Here is a 21,870-nt window from a genome sequence, read left to right as displayed (position 1 = left end):
AGTACTAGACTGCAGCTAAGCCCCCGAGTGGGAGGATTGCTCTCCATTCAGTAGGATTTTTTCAAACTTAGGCGAGTACCGGACTACAACTAAGTCTCCAAGTGAGAGAACTTAGGCGAGTACTAGACTACAGCTAAGCCCCCGAGTGGGAGGATTGCTCACCACTCAGTAGGATTTTTTCAAACTTAGGCGAGTACCGGACTGCAGCTATGTCTCCGAGTGAGAGAACTTAGGAGAGTACTGGACTGCAGCTAAGCCCCCGAGTGGGAGGATTGCTCACCACTCGGTAGGATTTTCTGTCGAACTTAGGCGAAACGGATTCGCGGCTAAGCCCACCCACTGGGGGATTTTAGAGGTAAATAAAAGCAACAACAATCATGGGAGAAGACTGAAAAGCTCTTATCTTTGACGAACAAATTACAAAGGTACTTCTTATTAAATTTTATTCGAATGAGTGCTTAAGTATAAAAGGGGCAAAGCAGCTCCGCATTCCAAGCCCGTGGCTCGTATTTCTGATGCTCAACACTGTAAAGATGGTATGCTCCATTGCGGAGGACTTTGGTGATGATGAAGGGGCCTTCCCAAGCCAGGGCGAGCTTGTGCGGTTTCTGTCGATCCACTCGAAGAACCAGGTCTCCTTCTTGAAAGGCTCGACCCCTCACATTTCTGGCGTGGAATCGACGCAAGTCTTGCTGATAAATGGTCGACCGAATCAAGGCCATCTCTCTTTCCTCCTCTAAGAGATCGACTGAATCTTGCCGGGCCTGCTCTGCTTCCTCTTCGGAGAAGAGCTCGACTTGGGGTGCGTTGTGGAGCAGGTCACTTGGCAGAACAGCTTCAGCTCCATAGACCAAGAAGAAAGGAGTTCGTCCGGTCGACCGATTAGGAGTTGTCCTTAAACCCCACAGAACTGACGGAAGTTCATCAACCCAAGCGCCTGATACGTGTTTGAGATCACGCATCAGTCGGGGTTTCAGTCCTTTGAGAATTAGGCCATTGGCTCTTTCTGCTTGTCCGTTCGACTGCGGGTGAGCGACTGAAGCATAGTCGACTCGTGTGCCTTGAGAAGCGCAGAAAGCTCTAAACTCATCAGAATCGAAGTTCGACCCGTTGTCCGTGATGATGCTGTGTGGAACTCCATATCTGAATGTCAATTCTCTGATAAAACTGACAGCGATGCTGGCCTCAAGGTTCTTGATAGGTTTAGCTTCGATCCATTTGGTAAACTTGTCGACTGCAACGAGCACATGAGTGAAGCCGCTCCTACCAGTTCTCAGTGGTCCAACCATATCCAGTCCCCAAACAGCAAAGGGCCAGACGAGGGGGATAGTCTTCAGGGCTGACGCTGGCTTGTGAGACATGTCGGAGTAAAACTGGCAGCCTTCATATCTGTCGACTATATCTTTCGCCATTTCATTTGCTCGTGGCCAATAGAATCCAGCTTGGTATGCTTTAGCCACGATGGCCCAAGAGGACGCATGGTGACCACAGGTCCCCGAGTGGATGTCATTGAGGATCATTCGACCTTCTTCTGGTGTTACGCATTTCTGACTGACTCCAGTCACGCTTTCCCTGAACAGTTGTCCTCTTATCACAGTAAAGGCCTTGGATTGACGGACGATCTGTCGAGCCTCTTCCTCGTCCTCTGGGAGTTCTTTCCTGAGGATGTATGCAATGTACGGCACTGTCCAGTCGGGAGTAATGGCCAGAACCTCCATGATCAGGTCGATCACGGCTGGGACCTCGAGTCCAGCCGGGTCTGTGGCGCTCTTAGGCTGCGGGGGCTCTTCAGTAAAAGGATCTTCCTGAACTGTCGGCATGTGAATATGTTCCAAAAACACATTGCTGGGAATGGCTTCTCTCTTGGAACCTATCTTTGCCAAGTCATCGGCTGCTTGATTTTTTAGTCGGGGTATGTGATGGAGCTCTAACCTCTCAAACTTCTTTTCCCGCTTCCTCACCGCATTGCAGTAACCAGTCATGGCTGGGCTTCTGACGTCCCACTCCTTCATCACTTGATTGACTACCAAATCTGAGTCGCCGTAGACCATGAGGCGACGGACGCCGAGTGAGATGGCCATGCGCAACCCATACAGGAGTGCTTCATATTCTGCTTCATTGTTGGAGGAATCAAAGTGAATCTGGAGGACATATCTGAGCTTGTCTCCTCGAGGGGATACCAGTACTACCCCAGCACCAGAACCATTCAGCCTTTTGGATCTGTCAAAGAACATGGTCCAGTGCTCCGAGTGAACTTGAGTCGGCAGTTGCTGTTCGATCCACTCGGCGAGGAAATCTGCTATTGCTTGGGACTTGGTAGCTTTCTTTGCCTCAAACTTGATATCTAAGGGAAGGAGTTCAATCGCCCATTTTGCCACTCGACCAGTTGCATCTCTGTTATGCAGAATCTCTGACAATGGAGCGTCACTGACGACTATAACAGAGTGATCAGAGAAATAGTGTGCAACCTTCTTCGTGGTCATGTAAATCCCATAGACGAGCTTCTGGTAGTGCAGATATCTCTGCTTTGACGGAGTCGGACTTCAGAAATATAATAAACTGGGCGCTGAACTTTATAAGCTTTTCCTTCTTCTTCCCGCTCGACCGTAAGTACTGTACTGACGACTTGTCTAGTGGCTGCTATATAAAGCAGTAAAGGCTCTTTGCTGATTAGAGCAGCAAGCACCGGCTGGGTGGAAAGCAGGGCTTTTAGCTCTGCAAATGCTGCATCAGCTTCTGGGGTCCACTCGAACTTATCTGATTTCTTCATCAGTCGGTAAAGAGGCAACGCCTTTTCACCGAGGCGAGAAATGAATCGACTTAGGGCGGCCAAGCAACCAGTAAGCTTCTGGACATCATGCACACGCACAGGGCGTTTCATTGGAGTATAGCACCCACTTTCTCTGGGTTAGCATCGATCCCTCGTTCGGAAACTAGGAAACCGAGTAATTTTCTGCTCGGAACTCCAAACGTGCACTTTGATGGATTGAGCTTGATATCATACCTTCTGAGGCTGGAAAAGGTTTCAACAAGGTCAGTCAGTAGGTCGGAACCTTTACGTGACTTGACCATAATGTCATCCATGTATGCTTCCACATTCCGACTGATCTGAGTGAGCAGACACTTCTGAATCATCCGCATGAATGTGGCTCCAGCGTTCTTCAAACTGAATGGTATTGTGACATAACAGAAGCACCCAAACGGGGTGATGAAAGCTGTCTTTATCTCGTCGGGTCCATACAGACGGATCTGGTGGTACCCGGAGTAGGCGTCCAAAAAGGACAAACGCTCGCACCCCGCAGTCGAGTCGACTATCTGGTCGATGCGAGGGAGAGGAAAGTGATCTTTCGGGTAGGCCCGATTGATATGCTTGAAGTCAATGCACATGCAAAGTGAGTCATCCTTCTTTGGGACCATGACAACATTGGCTAACCACTCGGAGTGGTAAATCTAACGGATAAACTCAGCTGCCAAAAGCCGAGCCACCTCTTCACCGATTGTCTTTCTCTTCTGTACGGCGGACCGTCGAAGATGTTCTTTGACTGGTTTCACTTTTGGGTCGACTCGCAAACGATGCTCAGCCAGTTCCCTGGGAACACCCGGCATGTCAGAAGGCTTCCATGCAAAGATGTCCCAGTTCTCACGGAGGAACTGGATGAGCGCTTCTTCCTATTTGGAGTTGAGTGTGGTTGAAATGTGAGTCGGAGCAGCATTGGGGTCTATCGGGTGAATGTGAATCGACTTTGTTTCACCGGACGACTGGAATGCTGAATCTGTGGATGGTTTCTTGGCTCGCAACAAATCACTCGGATCTGCATTTTTATGGTATTCTTGCAATTCTACCACGACCATCTGAGCATCGACGATCTTTGAACCCTTCTGGAAGCACTCTTCTGCCTTCTTCCGATTACCAGAGATAGTGATCACCCCTTTGGGACCAGGCATCTTCAATTTGAGGTACACGTAACATGGTCGAGCCATAAAATGTGCATAAGCTGGTCTGCCCATAATGGCATGATAGGCACTCTGGAAATCCACAACTTCAAATGTCAACTTTTCTTTGCGGTAATTCTTGGAATCACCAAAAACTACGTTGAGAGCAATCTGACCGAGGGATGCAGCCTTCTTGCCTGGAATGACCCCATGGAAACTCATATTGCTTTCACCGAGTCTGGACATCGGAATGCCCATTCCCTTCAACGTCTCTGCATACAGTATCTTCAGGCCACTGCCACCGCCCATCAGGACTTTTGTCAGTCGAGTGCCTTCAACCACCGGGTCGACCACCAGTGATTGCCTCCCAGGGGTGGCTATGTGCGCTGGATGATCAGACTGGTCGAATGTAATGGCAGTCTGTGACCACTTCAAATAACTGGGTGTCACCGGAGCGACCATGTTCACTTCTTTGTTGATGACTTTCAATCGACTTTTGCTCTCAATGTCAGCAAAAATCACCAGAGTGGAATTCACGTGGAGATAACCATCATCATCCCCTTCCTCATCCTCAGCCTTGTCTGCTTCCTTCTCCTTTTCCTTGGGCTGTTTTTCTCGGAATTGCTGGATTAGGAGCCAACACTGCCGAGTGGTGTGCTTCGGGTAAATGAAATTACCCTCTTCATCTTTTTTGGTGTGGATGTGGCACAGCAGATCCAACACGTCATTTCCATCTTGATCTTTTACTTTCTTGGGGTTCCACGGCCCTTTGGGCTTCCCCTTGAACTTTCCTTGAACCACAGCCAAGGCTTCACCAGGAGCAGCTGGCTCGCCCTTGCGCTTCTGTTTCCGACTGGAGTTTCCTCCTCCGGCTTCGTGGGCGACTGCTTTGTGCTTGTCACTCCGGAGTCATTCTTCTTCTTCACCATTGGCATACTTGGTGGCAATCTCCATCATCCGAGTCAGAGTCATATTTTCTGTCCGTCCGAATTTCAGATTCAACTCCCGATACCTGACACCTTCCTTAAAGGCACAAATTGCCTGATGATCAGACACATCCTCCACCGTGTGGTGTAGGGTGATCCATCTTTGGATATAATCCCTCAAAGTTTCATTCGGTTTCTGAACACAACACTGTAATTCCGTCAAACCTGCCGACCGTTTGCAAGTGCCCTTGAATGTTCTAACAAACATTCGGGCGAGATCTTCCCAAGTATAAATATTGCCAGGTGCCAACTGATTCAGCCATGCTCTAGCCGAGCCCTCCAACATCAGAGGAAGGTGTTTCATGGCCACTTCATCATTGCCGCCACCAATCTGGACAGCCACTCGGTAGTCTTCAAGCCAAGTGTCAGGCTTGGACTCATCAGTGAACTTACTGACTCCAGTCGCCAACCTGAAGTTGGGGGGATCACTGCAGCTCTGATAGCTCTGCTGAAGCACTCTGGACCCGAGACATGCACCCTGTTGCTGGTTTGCAGATCCCTGTCATGGCCCTCTCGGTGAGCTCTGTTTCTGTCGACCAAGCCCTGAACGAGAATAGATCTCACATCAAAGCCTGGCTCCCTGGGGTCGACTGGAATACCTCGCCCAACACTGTGAGGGCGTCTGTCTTCATGTTGCCGAGGCACGTACGACCCACTCCTTGGGGAAGGCGTGGGCACTCGACGACGATCATCGCGATCAACTCGGTGATCATACTGCTCACGGTTTCTGTACTGATCTTGTCGATCCCCACGTCCCTCACGCCTCGGGGGCGATCTTGGGCTATGGGCCGACTGAACTGTGTCTGCAACCATGGATCTGCTATGGATCCTATTCCGCGACTAAGATACGACCGTATTCTGTTCACCCGCCACCCAGAGCAAGGCTCGGATCTGCACCAGACCTTGGCCAGCTTCTGACTGGGAAGGTTGGATCGACTTCGCTATCCAGGCAGCAGCTGCTAGATTCTGGATCGGGGTTCGGTATACCTGAGTCGGAGGTGGAAAAGGTTGGCGTCGACTGGATTCGGGAGCACACTGCCGAGCGCGATCCTTGAGTGCGCGCTGGAGGTTCTCCAGTCGAGTGCGCTCAGCCAAGTTGGCCAAGCGCGCCTGCTCCAAGGCCTGGGCCTCAGGGGTTTCTCCAACTATAGGAGTATGTAGTGCATCCATGTTCCGGCGGCGAAGTTCCTCCCTCTGCTGTGAAGAGAGGGGTTCGGGGCGGTACTCTTCATGAACGCGCGACGGATCGCTGTTCCCGTCGCCTCCGTCTTCATGGGTGAAGCCAGGAGGACTGCGTGGTCCATTGACCATCAAAACTTCTGCCGCTGGGTCGCTGCTGTCGCACTCGGATGCAGTCTCTACGGAGCCAGTCGACAAATCAAACAGGCCGTAGAGAGTTTCGTCGGGCTCGATTACCGCGACTTGAGGGGTGGCAGACTGGCGAGCCGCCGCATGCCTCACCCACCGCTGAAGCCTCGACCGCCTGGAACGTTTGCTCCGGCGGGCCACAGGGAGGGTGAAAGTTGCTGGAGCCAACTAATATTGGGTCGACGGCTGCCGCAGGAGGACGCCGCGGACGCGCACGCGTAAGTGCGTCGCCTCGCGGGCGGGGAGTGCGTCGACGTCGAGTGGAGCCTCCAGAAGCCAAGCGGAGTCGTTGGCGACAAACACGAGCGCGCCGAGACGGATCTCGCGGCCCTCAGCCAAACCTCCGCTTGAAACCATGATGAAGGGGATCAGAAAAATTGCAACTTCTCCAACAAGTCGCTAAGACACCTGCCCCACGGTGGGCGCCAACTTTCATGGTTCTAGGACTGACAGTAGAATAGGGGGGTAGGAATGTAGAGGCAAGATCCTAGCTATGGAGGAGTTGTACACGCGAGTTTTACGAGTTCAGCCCCTTCTCGGAGGAAGTAACAACCCTACGTCTCGGAGCTCGGAGGCGGTCGACTGGATATATGCGTGTGAATTACAAAAGGTGCGAACCCTTGTCCTAGAGGAGGGGGTGGCTTATATAGACTGCGCCAGGACCCCAGCTCCCCTCCGTTACACAGGGTTCAATGTTCATAAAGGAGGAGCGTTACTGGTAACGTCCGAAGTAAAGTGCTATAAATGTCCATAAAGCTATGACTTAAACCCCGACCGTTGCGGAGTGAAGGGCTTCACATCTTCTGGTGGTCGAGTGGTTGTTAGCATGGTCGAGTGTCTTCAAGGTGGTCGAGTGAACACATCTTCATGGTCGAGTGGATGATGGTTTTTCTTCGACTGCTTTTGGTTCTTTGTAGAGATGTCCTTAGGGAGGGTATGTTGGACAGATCCATGACCCTACCCTAGGTACATAGTTTCATCATCCGGCACCACCGACCTAGCCACTGCCAGAAACCCTAGTCAGTTCGGTCTCACTGATCGGGATCTCGATCTCACCGAGATGGCCTTGCAAACTCTTTGTTGCATGTTGTAATTATTTCGGTCTCACCGAAATGCGCAATCAGTCCCACCGAGTTTGTTTGACCAACTCTCTGTTTGCTCATTTTTGAAATCGGTCTCACCGAGTTTATGCAATCGGTCTCATCGAGATGAGGTTTTGCCCTAACCCTAACACATCGGTCCCACCGAGTTGATCATGTCAGTCCCACCGAGATTCCTAATGTTCACATTTTGAACTAAATCGGTCTCACTGAGTTCTTCTATTCGGTCTAACCGAGTTGGGTCAAATGTGTGTAACGGTTGAATTTTTTGTGGAGGCTATATATACCCCTCCACCCCCTTCTCCATTCGAGAGAGAGCCATCAGAACGTGACTACACTTACACTACTCATTTTTGAGAGAGAACCACCTACTCATGTGTTGAGACTAAGACATTCCAATGCAACCACAAGAATCTTGATATCTAGCCTTCCCCAAGTTGCTTTCCACTCAAATCATCTTTCCACCATAGCCAAATCTATGAGAGAGAGTTGAGTGTTGGGGAGACTATCATTTGAAGCACAAGAGCAAGGAGTTCATCATCATCACACCATCTATTACTTTTTGGAGAGTGGTGTCTCCTAGATTGGTTAGGTGTCACTTGGGAGCCTCCGACAAGATTGTGGAGTTGAACCAAGGAGTTTGTAAGGGTAAGGAGATTGCCTACTTCGTGAAGATCTACCCGAGTGAGGCAAGTCCTTCATGGGAAATGGCCATAGTGGGATAGATAAGGTTGCTTCTTCGTGGACCCTTCGTGGGTGGAGTCCTCTATGGACTCGCGCAACCGTTACCCTTCGTGGGTTGAAGTCTCCATCAGCATGGACGTATGATAGCACCACCTATCGGAACCACGCCAAAAATCTCCATGTCTACATTGCGTTTGCCTTCTCCAAACCCTTCCCTTTACCTTCATATGCAATGTTTTACTTTCCACTGCTACACTCTTAGAATTGCATGTGTAGATTGATTGCTTGACTTGTGATAATTGCCAAAATCCACCAACACTTAAAATTGGGAAAGGTTAGATTTTTATTTGGTCAAGCAGTCTAATCACCCCCTCCAGACCTACTTTCGATCCTACACTCTGTATCGTGAAACGCAATGAAACTTCCTCTCTTATTTTTTTCTCTAAAAATATGAATTTATAGAGTTGGGGTTAGGGGCAGAGGGGCCTCGAGGGCCCCACCACCCACCAGGGCGCGCTAGGGGGGTGGCGCGCCCTGGTGTCTTATGAGCAGCCAGCCCCCCCTCCAGTGGGTCTTGGTTGCAATATTTTTTATTTATTGGAAAATAATTCTCCAAAAAGTTTACTCCAAATCTGAGAACATTTATTTCGTCACAAAAATAGCACCATGGTAGTTCTGCTGAAAACAGTGTCACTCCGGGTTAGTTTCATTCAAACCATTGTGACAACATCTGCGCCAACGTCGGCGCAGAGCTTGGGAGGTAGTTCAGGAGCGGATGCAGATTGTGGTCTGCTTCAATGACATCTGGAAGACGGAACATGTGCTAGGTTCATGGTTGATGGATGACAAGTGTGGTTTCTTTCTTCGGCATCTTAGTCGTGGTGGGATGCTAGATATGGAGTTCGATGGCGTGTCCATGGTGTTGCTCCGGTCTGATTCGTTCAACGACAATGGCTTCATTTTTGGTGAGCCACCTTGGAGGTCCGCAAAGCTGCATATCAGCGATGGAGCCGCATCGAGCTCGGGTAAGGAGGTGTTTTGTCATTCTTTTCTTCGGTGGCTACCGTCGTGGTGCCGGAGGCAGGTGACAGGTGTTGGTGTCAAGCTTAGAGATGTTCTGCTGTCTTTTCAGTTCTGTCATGTCGGTCCTTATGTGACTTGTACTTTGATCTTTATGGTATGAATGAGATACGCATTATCATGCAAAAAAAACCTTCTCCACCTCCTAGTGGGAAAGATCTATCCTACATCATCTAACTACCAGACGTTCTAATTTTGTGAGGTTTTGATCTTACAACATGGATGAACTTCTTACAAAGGTCTGATTTGCTAAGGTCTAGCATCCATAGTTAAGCTTCAAATACTTTGGGTTCATTCATAGTTGAGAAAGAAAAGCTTTGTGAATGAAGGAAGGCCTATAGATTTTGAATGTGCACATGTCATGAGTAATGACGGAGTTTAGTATGAAGCTCGAATTTTTAATAGTCTCGTGCTCCATACACCCCGCGTGTTGAAACAACAACGTAAAGTGTCATGTTTATGGTTGTGTAGGACAGTAAATTTTTACCCACTCAACCATAACAACCAAGGTAATCAACAAAATCGATTACAAGCGACTAGCTTGTTTCTGCAATAGGTTTGCATGTGATGTGATATAAGCCTTCGTTTAATCAATATGTTTGTATGAGATGCATGTTCCAATATTTTATATTGACTTGGGAGTCATGGTACGACATGATGGTTCGAGTCATGTAATTGTCTTTTCTTTTATTTGTTGACATGTGTGTTAACCTCGGTGATACTTGAGACGACATTATTTTTGCGGTGGTGGACCTCAACGCAAAAGCCATACACGGAGATGTTCAAAATTATCTTTTGTTTAATCGGGCATCCGTTTTCCATTTAATTGCTCAAATGGATGTATTACATTGTTTTTTAACCGACAATAAAAATATATTCTGATACACAAGAGTTATATTGGAATTGAAACCGTCTTTTTTCTTTTACAAAATGAAATGGATTTCTTGAAGTAATGAAAGTAGTCCAATTCAAATAGTAGTTGAGAAAGAATTGCAATAAATACAAAGACGGAACATCTTGGATACGATATCGAAGCAGCGGAACCAAAGTTTCCAAATGGATAGGATAGGGCATTTATATATGTGGTAGATAACCTAAATGCAAAAAGATCTTCTGAAGAGCGAAATATTGAATGAATAGAGTGTAAATTCGTAAACATTGGTATTTATTTTTCTTTCGAATAAAATAATTCCATAATCACAAATGTTCAAACAATCTAGTGCTAGTATATGATTGTTGAGTTGCATTTCAAATTTGAAGTTGTTCATCATATACAATCACCACCCACCATTGGAGGTGTCTAAAAGGTTTTTCTTTGGCTACTTGGATTCTCTTATTGGTATTGCCCAAAATTTCATTTGTGATCCAGTCAAAGGCAATGGGATTATTTTATATGATGGTGCAATCCCGAGATATGCTACTGCGTCGGTTGGACCTCTCTCCAAATGGTATGAATGGGTGTGTAAAATTAAACACTGACGGATCTCGGTCGCTAGATGGGTGAGCGGGAGCAGGAATGGTACTCCGAGACAATACAAGCCCAATTATCTTCTCTTCTCGTAGGGAGCTTCTTTCTACACTTGTAGAGATGCTATGGAAGCCGAGCTTCGTGCCTGCATGGAGGGCTTCTCTCTATCATCGCAAAGATTTGATATTTCTATTTTACTGGATTCAGTTTATGTGGTGAATTGCATTCAAATTTGAAATGTTTAAGGCCTTATTTGGTTTGTCGAATTTTTGTAGGAATTCTATAGAATGAGATTTGCAAAGAAAAAAATTCCTTTAAAGCTCTTTGATTTATAGGAATGGATTCCTATTTCTATGTAGGATAGGAATCAATCCTTCACATTTTGAAGAAAAAAAAAACATTAGCCTAGATTTAATGTAAAAACTCCTATTCCATGCATCAAATGACATCTAAAAATTACCCCGAACTATTTTTATTTTTCCGTGGAAGGCCAGCAAAGCTCACATATCTTGGATTTCATTTCATGTTTTCCCACGGGAGGACAAGTTGCGACCGCCCGGAGACCGGTTCGCTCATCACTAGCCTGCGACTCAGCTAGCCATTCTGGTTGACGTGGCTTCTCCGTCCTCGGTTCCACGTCACAGAGACCCATCATCCACCGCTCGTTCCAGATCAGACGGCTCCGCGCCCTCCCGCCCTCGTCCGGTCCCAGCGCGCAGGGACCGTGACACCGCTCGCTTCGTCCCCATCCTCATCTCTCCCTCCAGATCTCTCAGTTCCCCGCTATTAATTACCCACCTCTCTCTTCCCTCCTCTCTCCCCGTAGCTCTCTCTCCTCGCCCCGCTCCGTCCACCCCTCCTAGGGTTCGACGCCCTCGCCAGCACGCGGCGAAGCCACCGCCCACCTCGCCGGCGGCGTCCGCGGCCAGGTAATCCCGCTGCCTCCCCTCGCCACCTCCGGATCTCGAGGCGATCCGGTGGTCTGTCCTTTGCCCCCGATTCGCGTGCCGCTGCCGCAGATCTGCGTCGCATGTCGCTGTTTCCTGCCTGATCCGTGTCGAAATCTGCGTCGCGATGCGCCGTGTGTGTGTGTGTCGAGCCGTGCTTGTTCATCATGCGGCTGGTTTACGTGCTAGGTAGGTAGGTGAGGCGTCCAGATCCATGCGAGCCTAGGATTCCGAGACCGTTGCATGGCTGCGACGTTCGCCGGAGTCGTTAATTGGCGGCGGTTGTAGGCCGATGGGAATGATGTCGTGGCGACGTTTCGTCGGTGGATCTGTGCTTGATCCCAGGGTTGCACAGTTTCCTGTTCTGGTGCATTTGATATGTGTTTAAGCAAAGCGTTGGGGCAGCTATCTGGTCGCTTAGTTTTGAATGGACGCGAGCTAAATTGCTCCCGGATCCAAGCTGATGGACCCAATTAATGTTACTAAAAAATTGTCTGAGCGGTCTAATTCGGTTACTTTCTGGATAGTCTGCCTGGTTTCATTTTTGAACAGAATTGTAGCCGTCAGGCATTAATGAAAGTACAAGTTTTTAATTTAATTGTGATGCATATGTGCAGTATCTTGTCTGGTTGCAAATTGACGCAACTGAGCAAGAAATCTGTGGTTTTCATTTTATTCCTTTGTCTGCTTGTCAATATCTGGGTATGTTCATTTCTGTTTCAGCCAAATTGGTTCATCAACCTGATCGCAACCATGACTTAGGGGATAATGCACGAAATGGCAATTGCTGTGAAGTTTGCTTTGTTCTTCATAATGTTTAAGATTGTCATGTGCATTGTACATAATGCTGATCTATTTTCTTTGTGGGACCAGGAAGATGGCTGGCGGCTTTCGGGTGCTGCATCTGGTCAGGCCCTTCTTGGCCTTCTTGCCGGAAGTGCAGAGTGCTGACAGGAAAATACCATTTAGAGAAAAAGTGATCTACACCGTCATTTCTCTCTTCATTTTCCTGGTGTGCAGTCAGCTCCCGCTCTATGGCATCCATTCAACCACTGGAGCAGATCCTTTCTACTGGATGCGTGTTATTCTTGCATCAAACCGTGGTACTGTCATGGAACTGGGTATTACCCCAATTGTGACATCTGGAATGGTTATGCAACTTCTTGTGGGATCCAAGATTATTGAAGTTGACAACAGTGTGAGAGAGGATCGTGCTCTGCTGTAAGTATTTGCAAAAATAGCAGAATCTCGTTGTTACATTCCTTTCTAAAGTTACTCTGTTCATGGTCTCATGTATATGTAGTTTATCAGTTGTACAGTGAATGACCAATGAAAATTGTAAAGCGTGCTAATTCATATGTTGTATCTCCGGCAATATTGTGTTGATGTTGTACTTGCTTACTCAGGAATGGTGCACAGAAGTTGCTGGGTATCCTGATTGCCATTGGGGAAGCTGTGGCATATGTTCTGTCTGGAATGTATGGCAGTGTGAGCCAACTTGGAACTGGAAATGCCATTCTCATCATACTTCAGCTTTTCTTTGCTGGCATCATTGTCATCTGTCTAGATGAACTTCTCCAGAAAGGCTATGGTTTGGGTTCTGGCATTTCTCTCTTCATTGCTACCAATATCTGGTAAGCATATTGAGCTTTATTTTTGTTACTTGTTGATTGATGTGCTGCTACTCTGTTGCTAGTTGGCTTATGGTAGATTTGATCTTATGTAGTGAGAATATCATTTGGAAGGCATTTAGCCCTACCACCATCAACAGTGGACGTGGTGCTGAATTTGAAGGGGCTGTCATTGCATTGTTCCATCTGTTGATTACTCGATCAGACAAAGTCCGTGCCCTACGAGAAGCTTTCTACCGTCAGAATCTGCCAAATGTGACCAATTTGCTTGCTACTGTCCTGGTCTTTCTCATAGTTATCTATTTCCAAGGCTTCCGTGTTGTGCTTCCAGTGAGGTCAAAGAATGCTCGTGGGCAGCAAGGCTCATACCCAATTAAGCTGTTCTACACTTCGAACATGCCCATCATTCTGCACTCTGCCCTGATTACCAACCTGTATTTCATATCCCAGGTATGGGCTTCAGTTCCAGATCTATAATGACCATAGTAGGGTGAGCATTTGCATGCATGTTTAGGTGCTGATCGTTTTCATTGTTGGTGCAGCTTCTCTACAGGAAGTACAGTGGAAACTTTCTGGTTAACCTTCTCGGTATATGGAAAGAATCTGAATATTCTGGCCATTCTATCCCTGTTGGTGGTCTTGCTTACTATGTAACTGCACCATCAAGGTGAATAATTGATTTCTTGTCACTGCTTAGTCAAGAAAATACTGTTCAGTATACTTACCCCCTTTGATGGAAACTGCAGTATGGCTGATATTCTGGCGAATCCATTCCATGCATTGTTCTATGTGGTCTTCATGCTGTCAGCATGTGCTCTCTTCTCAAAAACATGGATTGAAGTCTCTGGTTCATCAGCCAAGGATGTTGCTAAGCAGCTGAAGGTACAAATGATGCATATGCAGTGTTTGTCGTGCCTGGTTACTCTTTCTTCTTACATAGCATGTCTCGCAACTCCTTTTGTGGAAAATATTGATTTTATTCTTTTTTTTTGCGAATATTGATTTGATTCATATGTGACTGTTTTCACTTGCGGTACCAAGCTGTCCAATTCTAAAATTGGTGCATATCACCAAAAATTTGTACAAACGGCCATGCAATTTCATCTCTTCCATCCACTGTTTAAACCTCAATTGTTTTGGTATATGATCCATTCATAAAACATTATTCTCTGTTTCTAGGACTTGTTTGTCTCTCGTAGGATGTTTATAAAATCCAGCCTGATGTTGGGGCATCAGCAGTCCTTATGTGTAATGCGACGAAGGGTTTAACTAGGATGACATATCAGAAAACATCATCATTATCTTTGTATACAACTAGTTTGTTCTTTGTAGGGTTCTTGGAAAGCCTGATGTTGGGACATCAATGGCTACACATTAATTGTTTAGCTGTAATATTGAAGTGTTAAGTTGGGGTGATTCATTAGCTGTTTTTGGTTACTTAGTTTCAACTTGCAAAGACTGTTGCGCATGAGCCTACTGTAACTTAATTTAATTCTTGGCAATCAAACAGGAACAACAAATGGTGATGCCAGGCCATCGTGAGTCAAACCTGCAGAAGGAACTGAACAGATACATCCCTACTGCCGCAGCATTTGGTGGAGTGTGCATCGGCGCATTGACTGTTCTTGCTGATTTTATGGGCGCAATTGGTTCAGGAACCGGTATTCTGTTGGCCGTCACCATCATATACCAGTACTTTGAGACCTTCGAGAAGGAGAGGGCGACAGAGCTTGGTTTCTTCGGGTTTTGATTGATACATGATAGCATTGGGAGCATGTTATGGCTACAGCACAGCTTGAGTCTTTCTAGACAGTCGCAATACTGCTTGGCTGGCTGGCTGTTGTGGTTGTAACCGGAGATTAAATTCTGTTTAGGTTACCCCGACTTATTTACAGTTGAGAAATCTGTAGATGCTGCGTGTGTTCTTCAGGCCAGTTATGGTGGTGGACCGGTCCAAACACGGGCGTGGCCGTCACCTGTCATCTTCCGTAGACTTCTCATGTTTTTGACTATATAGCAACTGAATGTTTTGGGACCAATTTAGTCATCTTGAGCTGGTATATGTTTTTCTTGCCTGCCACCCTTATTAATCTCTCTGATACTTTCAACTGTCGAGTAGGTTTTTCTGTGTTTTGTTGAACAAAAATGCCTGACCTAGTCTAATAGTACACTGCATGTGCATGTTGAATGAGTTTGCTCAGAAGTAATAACGTGTTAATATTGAGGTGAATGAATTCTGGCAGGTGTTCGTTTGATGACGTGTGGACGGAAGAAATGAAATGTCACGTTTTCAAATAGGATGCACAAAACCTTGTGTAATTTATACGAGACATTTTTGTAAGGTTTAAAAGACCATAAATACATTTAAAACGCAGCCGCACTATATGAAAGAAGCGAGCGCACACCCGATCGAGCGAAGGACGCTCGATCGCGCTTTGGTGCCATACTATTTTATTCCATCTCACTTATAGAAAAGCTACAACTTTTGAACCGTCCCTTTGCTTGATATTATTTGCCGTTGCTTAATACAACTATGGAGTATATGTTGTGATGATTTGTTTTAAAAGCAACTTTGATGCCTTCTTGCGTCGTACGATTGAATTGACTTAACTTTCACCTATAGTCAGCTGTGCATCATAGGCAGGCAATTTTATCATGAATTTTGGAGCACGGTGCATTGGAGAACCTTAATTTAAACAGTTTAAAGTCAGATTTAGAGTTTCAACAAATTCTGAAACAAATCTACATGAACATATGAATATCTATTACACATGTGCAAAATTGATGACAAAATAAGTAAGGAAAGCGTTTATTTCCATTCGACTTTTTTCTCGTGCGCGTAAACCTCCTCCAGAGCCGTCGGATCGCTGCTAATCGTGCGGCTGTTTCTGTCTCGGTCGGGTCACGCGCAGCCCAACTAGGTGCGTTGGTTGACTCGTCGATTGATTGCAACATCGCCCCAAGGTGAGATCTCGGTCTGTTTCCTCCCCCCTTCCATTTCGTCCTCTTCCCCACCTTCTTCCCCTTGCGCAGATCCAGCCATCGTGGGATGCGACGGTCGACGCGGCTGCTAGGGAAAGGAACGGCGGCGCCGGTGGCTGGGGTGGGAGTGGAGACACGCGCATCGTCGTCGCACTCCATGGACGATGACAACACAAATTTCAGGTTTGTCTTCCAGATCTCAACATTTCTATCATCCGCCATCCCTAAACGCGCGATGCAGCAGTGGATCCGTGGTAGCGGTGGGGCTGGTCGTATCTGCTTGCCCGGAGGGGGCAGTGCGGGCTGGGGTTGGGTTTGTATCGTCAGATCTGCTAGACAGAAGGAGGGGGAGCAGGTCGGGGTTGGGGCTGTGCTCGTCGAAACTGCTATGCAGGAGGTTGGAGAGCGTGTTGAGGTTGGGGTTGTGCTCGTCGGAGATGTGACGGGAGGAAGTGCCTGTCGGAGGTGTGCTTTTGGTGTTTGAGGGGTGGTGTCCGTAGGCGTGACTCGTTTTGCTAGTTTAAACCAAATTCAATTTTGAATCTAAATTTCTTAGTTGTGTTGCAGCAGAGTATTTTTCAAACTAGCACTAGAGCACACCTCATTTTTTACTCTGTCTTTTGTTAGTTGCATTTCTTTTGGGAACTTTAACCTGAAATTGAATGTTAGTTGCAGCAGAGTATTTTTGTTAATTGCATTTGTACGCTGGATTCAGCCTAGCTAGCTTGCTTTGTTTTGTTTTGCTTGCTTGCTTGTTCATAGTCTAGCTTTCTCAGTTGCCTGGCTAGTGATAATAATCCTAGCCTAGCTTATCCATTCATTCCATTTAGTTAACTATCCATTCATACATTGAAACCATTGCCACATTTTTTTTTCATTTAGTTTGTGCTTCCCTGGTAGCTAATTTCATAACAATCATAGCATGCCCTCTATACTTTAGTTTCTGTTGAACTCAACTGAAGCAAATAGGCATCACGACATGTTGCATGTATGTGGATGCTCTGCTGCTAAAGGCAGCGAAATGCTCTGCTTCACTCATACTAAGTATTGTTAATTAAGTGGTTTCCTTTTCCATGGCAAAAGAAATGTGAGGAAACACTATGCTAGTCTAAAAGATGAACGCTACCACCCATGAGGTTTAGTTTCTTTGGAACTTAACTTGAGAATTGAATGTTATTTTCGTCTAGTTCAAATTAAAGTCAGTGTGTAATTGAACTTGAATTTTTCAGTTGTATTGCAGCACACCATTTTTTTCATTTTTCAGATGTAGTCCAGTGACATATAGAAGTAGGGCTCTGTTTTTTTAAGGAATGTAGTCATGCGTTCAGATTCAGCTTTGTTTTTAGAAGTAGGGCTCTGTTATTTTAGTGGTAGTGTTGTGCTGCAATACTACAGTCACATATAGATGATGCATCCTCGTGCTATTATTTTCTTCTTCTTTTTTGCAGAATGGACGATGACGAATGTACCGCCGATGGGTCATTCTCAACACGTTTCTCAGCCATCCGGTTGCGCCAGGTTGCGAATATTCAGTCCGATACTAAGAAGCAAGTTATTAGCAAAAGCAGTTTTGGGTCCCTCCTAAACATCAGTTCTGTTCTCTGTGCCGGCTGAGTTGCTTGATTGGATAGTGATGAAAATTGACACAGAAAATGCAATGTTTAGGTATGCACGACAAGCATAATGCACCATCTTCTTTTTACCTTTGTATTTTGCTTGTCGCTGGTTCCTCGTTTGCAATTGATTTGTTGTGTTTTTCACATCAGTATGTTGCATCTATTTTCGCAGTCACAAGAAGTCTATATTGTTCACGAAAGACATGGTGTGAAATTTTTTAATGTCCCTTCTGGGTCAAGGCCAGTGGAGCTGTTGAGGAGGAATGAGCCTCATGTGCTCCGTGAACCATATCGAGTAGGGTCAAGGGCTCCAATGCAGCATGCTATTCAAGTGCTGAAGGCGACAGATGATCGTGATGTAGTTTCCATCAACGGGACTTGGGGTGCTTTTACGCATTGCTCTCCTGCTATCTCCTGGGACTGGCAACATGGTCCCCCTAGAGTATGTTGCGAGCTTGGTTGACATGGACAAGATCAATGAGTTTGCATGGGATGAGCATTTCTTGGCTGCTGCTTTGAAGGAGGTGAAGAAGTACCAAAAGAAGAGGGAGGCAGGGAAAAGTGGATTCTGGATTGGCGGTTGTCTGCCCATGTTCGTGGTATGCCAAATGATCCTGTTGCTTTTGTCTATTTTATTTCTTTTATTATTCACTCGACTATCAATTTTTTCCAGAAACTTTGCTCACAATGGCATCTTGATTGTTTTTAGATAATTTACATGGATTTTGTCGATGTGCCTCGTTGGTTGGTCTCTGAGCATAGATTCAACTACTCTCTCCCAAGGGCATGTTTCGTTTGCAACAACGACTTCAAGTTGCTAGAAGAAATTGATAAAAACAAGCTCAACCTTGATAAAATTGAATTTAGAAAACGGAATGTAATACCTCTTTTCCTCCTTTCAATATATCATAACTCTTTATGTTTTGCTGCCATTTTTTTATGTGATGACCAACCTTTTTTTGATATTCTGCAGCTTCGTCGTTTGCCAGAGACACCATACGTATCAATTGAGATTTGCAACGAAGATGATTGTGAGAACAACAATGTGGATGGAGTTAGTGGAGGTGAAAAAATTCCTGAGATACCAACCAATCCAGTCACAGATGGGAGCGAGACCGGCGGCGATGTGTGCGGCTCTCTAGATGAGTGGCTGCAGCCGCTTCCTTCTAGTCAAGACTTGGAGGTAAGCATGTTTTTTTCTTTGTTTATTTTGTTCTCAATTTCTTTCAGTAAGTAAGTAGTAAATAAATAGTGCATGCATTGATGATGTAAAACTCAACTTTTTTCTCTGTTTCATTGTCGTTTTCTCTTTGAAGCAGATCCCACCTCACATGCTCCCATTATATGAGAAGCACAAGAAGTTGCATGCATCAGAAGTGAAGAATGTTATGACATCGTTCGGCCAGATAATGCAGTCAATTTTTTGCAAGCGTGTAGCACGTATTTTGGTTGAAGCAAACTCCATTGCTGCAACTTCCAAGGTACACACGTTTGAAGGTGTTACTTTTGATGTTCCAGCAAGCAATGCGGCAGGAGCATGTGAGACCAGGGCTCCACCCCAAACTAGCCCTACAGTTCACATGGGTGCCACAACACAAGAAGCCGAGGTTGAGATGGAAGTTGCAGGTTGTCCTGACACCAATCAGAATGGACATGATCAGGACATTGTTTTGGATAAAATGCAGAGTTGCGATAAACTTGGGAAGGAAGATGCATAGTTTGGACAGGATAAGGGGGATCGGGAGGAGGTGGTAGCCCCTGAATATGTGGTGGGAGATCTAAAAGTCCCATGTGTTACTGATGAGGCTAAGCGGGTGATTTTATCACAAGGTACGGTGGCTGCATTGGATTCACTTGTGTTAGAATTTGATGATGGTCCTTCATGTAGTCTGTTCAAAGAGGGAGCCAAAGACTTCGAGTGGTTCAACATGGATGCTGAGACTGCAAGGAAGGTTATGGAAAAGAAAAAGGGAAATGAAATTAATGGTGTCGCCTCTCCTGATGTTCAACAACCGCTTTCAGCAGGGCCCACCTTCGATAAGAATCCAGTGCTTGCAAGGCAGAGCAACAACTCAAAGCTTCCAGTGCAATATGAAGCACCAGTTCCATGTTTCAACACCGATCCGAAGCTTCAAAAGTCAGGTGAAACCCGACCACCCATATATGATGCATCTCCAATTGCATTCACAACTCCAGTTGTATCTTCAGGTTTTTGTCTGCTCTCCTTGAGTCATTTAAAAACTACAATGTACCATGTAGTTAGCTCATCATTTTTTATGTGTTTTGCTCTTTTCTTGCTTTTGTCTCATGCCAGTGCAACAAGATCGATCGGAAGCTGAGTTGCATGAGCCAGGGGAGAAGATTGTTGAGGCTAACAGTGGGAGCAGTGCTCATGTGAAGAAGGCAGTTAAGAAAAGAATGGCCCAGCCTCCTGATGATGTTCCAAAGATGAAGAGGATCAAGATCGACCGAAAAGATGATGCTCTGTACCAGCAGTATGTGATGAGTAGGTACAAAATACCAAGAGCAAAGGAAGATCAAGTAATGTGAGTCCTTTTTCTGTTTGTTCCCCTTATCCAAATATATGGCGGGTCAGTGGCTTTTTATAGTACTAATCTCCCGTTCCTTTTTCTTTTCTGTCAACATGTGTCCCTTTGTCCCATGTTTAAATGTTTTACAACCCCGATTTCATTGAAATAGAGAGTTTCCACACATCACTTCAGAACTTCCATGCTTCATTAAAGCCACGAGCTGATCTTGACAGCGAGGTAATGACATTGTATCTGAAAACTTTCAACTTGGAGCAGTTGTACAACAAGAAGAAGCCGAAGAAGTTTGCATTCTCAGTGTTTATGGGGGTTAGTCTTTCCTCCATCTAGTGGTTCTTTTTTGTCACTTTCTTGCAACATAATAAACTCATGTGGCTGTGCTATCTTGTTGCATTTTTACTCTTTTTTTCCAGAGTCAATTGGCTATGGATCCTGACTTGTTTGATCACAAGAATTGTGAAAGAGAGTTCAGAAGGGCATATGAAAATAACCATATTTCAAAAAGTGATATAGTAAGTTTTTTCTCTTGACTGCTATGACATTTTTTCACCTTATTTTTCTAAAGCATGTTATGTAATATCTAGTTTCTTTTATGTTGCATCCAGCTCTTCATTAGTGTCGTTCAGAATAAGCATTGGGCAGTGGTTGTTGTGAACTTGTTGCATAAGCAATTCAATGTTTTTGACTCGGTCAAGAACGCCACAGATGTTAATTTGCTCCATAAGGCAACCAACAATGTGGTAATGATCTTTGCTTCCTTTATCATTTTGTTTCTTTTCATACTTTTTCAAACATGTATGATTCAAAGAAAACAACCCCTCTTTTTCTAGTATTTGAATATGTTTTTGTTGTGTTGCATCCAATCAGATTGCCAACATAAAGGAAGTTGCAAGCAAAGAATCTTCATTTCATTTTGATCTTGATTGCTTTGAGAAGGTCACCCCAGATCACCCGAAGCAATTAACGCAGTAAGCTTTTTTTATTTTCCAGTAATTTTTGTGCAAATTACAAAGATTTGAATTTGTGGGTGGTTAGTGTTTATTGATTTTGTTGTATCTTTCTATGTATTTTTAGTTATAATTGTGGCTTCTATGCAATTCTTTTCTTGGAAAACTTCGATGGTGTTGTCATGAAGCATTTCAATGAGGTGCCAATTTTTATCCCTTTCTACAAATTGGAGCATACTGTTGTTCTATCCATTTTTTTCTTCTTGATACTGTTGTAACTCGTTGGCTTAGAACAACTTCAATGTATAGAACCCCTATACAAAGCTTACTGCGTTAATTGCTTCGGGTGATCCGGGGTGCCATTTTCTTCTTGATACTGTTGGAAAACTTCGATGGTGTTGTCATGAAGCATTTCAATGAGGTGCCAATTTTTATCCCTTTCTACAAATTGGAGCATACTGTATCAATATTTTTTTGATATTGTTGTTCTATCCTTTTTCTTCTTTTTGAAATGCTTCCAGGATGCAGTCGAACCCCTATAGCGAATATTTTTAGTTTCCAACTCGTCGCTTCTTCTTT

At 45.4% G+C, this 21,870-nt stretch overlaps 2 protein-coding genes across 2 annotated transcripts; both read left to right on the top strand.

The window, feature by feature from the left end:
* Nucleotides 1-11,371: 11,371 nt before the first annotated feature.
* LOC123103542 (protein transport protein Sec61 subunit alpha) lies at nt 11,372-15,277 on the top strand. Its single transcript, XM_044525158.1, has 7 exons — nt 11,372-11,548; nt 12,440-12,787; nt 12,973-13,200; nt 13,293-13,647; nt 13,740-13,864; nt 13,944-14,079; nt 14,708-15,277. The coding sequence occupies exons 2-7, from the start codon at nt 12,444-12,446 to the stop codon at nt 14,945-14,947; spliced, it is 1,428 nt and encodes a 475-aa protein (XP_044381093.1). The 5' UTR covers nt 11,372-11,548; nt 12,440-12,443; the 3' UTR covers nt 14,948-15,277.
* An 879-nt stretch (nt 15,278-16,156) lies between these two features.
* LOC123106971 (uncharacterized) lies at nt 16,157-20,853 on the top strand. Its single transcript, XM_044528991.1, has 9 exons — nt 16,157-16,362; nt 17,628-17,844; nt 17,968-18,394; nt 18,505-18,672; nt 18,769-18,978; nt 19,115-20,003; nt 20,110-20,341; nt 20,496-20,653; nt 20,758-20,853. The coding sequence occupies exons 3-6, from the start codon at nt 18,224-18,226 to the stop codon at nt 19,511-19,513; spliced, it is 948 nt and encodes a 315-aa protein (XP_044384926.1). The 5' UTR covers nt 16,157-16,362; nt 17,628-17,844; nt 17,968-18,223; the 3' UTR covers nt 19,514-20,003; nt 20,110-20,341; nt 20,496-20,653; nt 20,758-20,853.
* The last annotated feature ends 1,017 nt before the right edge of the window (nt 20,854-21,870 follow it).

The sequence above is a fragment of the Triticum aestivum genome, chromosome 5A (genome assembly GCF_018294505.1).
Source record: "Triticum aestivum cultivar Chinese Spring chromosome 5A, IWGSC CS RefSeq v2.1, whole genome shotgun sequence".
Classification (NCBI taxonomy): Eukaryota; Viridiplantae; Streptophyta; class Magnoliopsida; order Poales; family Poaceae; genus Triticum; species Triticum aestivum.
This window is presented reverse-complemented; position numbering and strand designations above follow the sequence as displayed.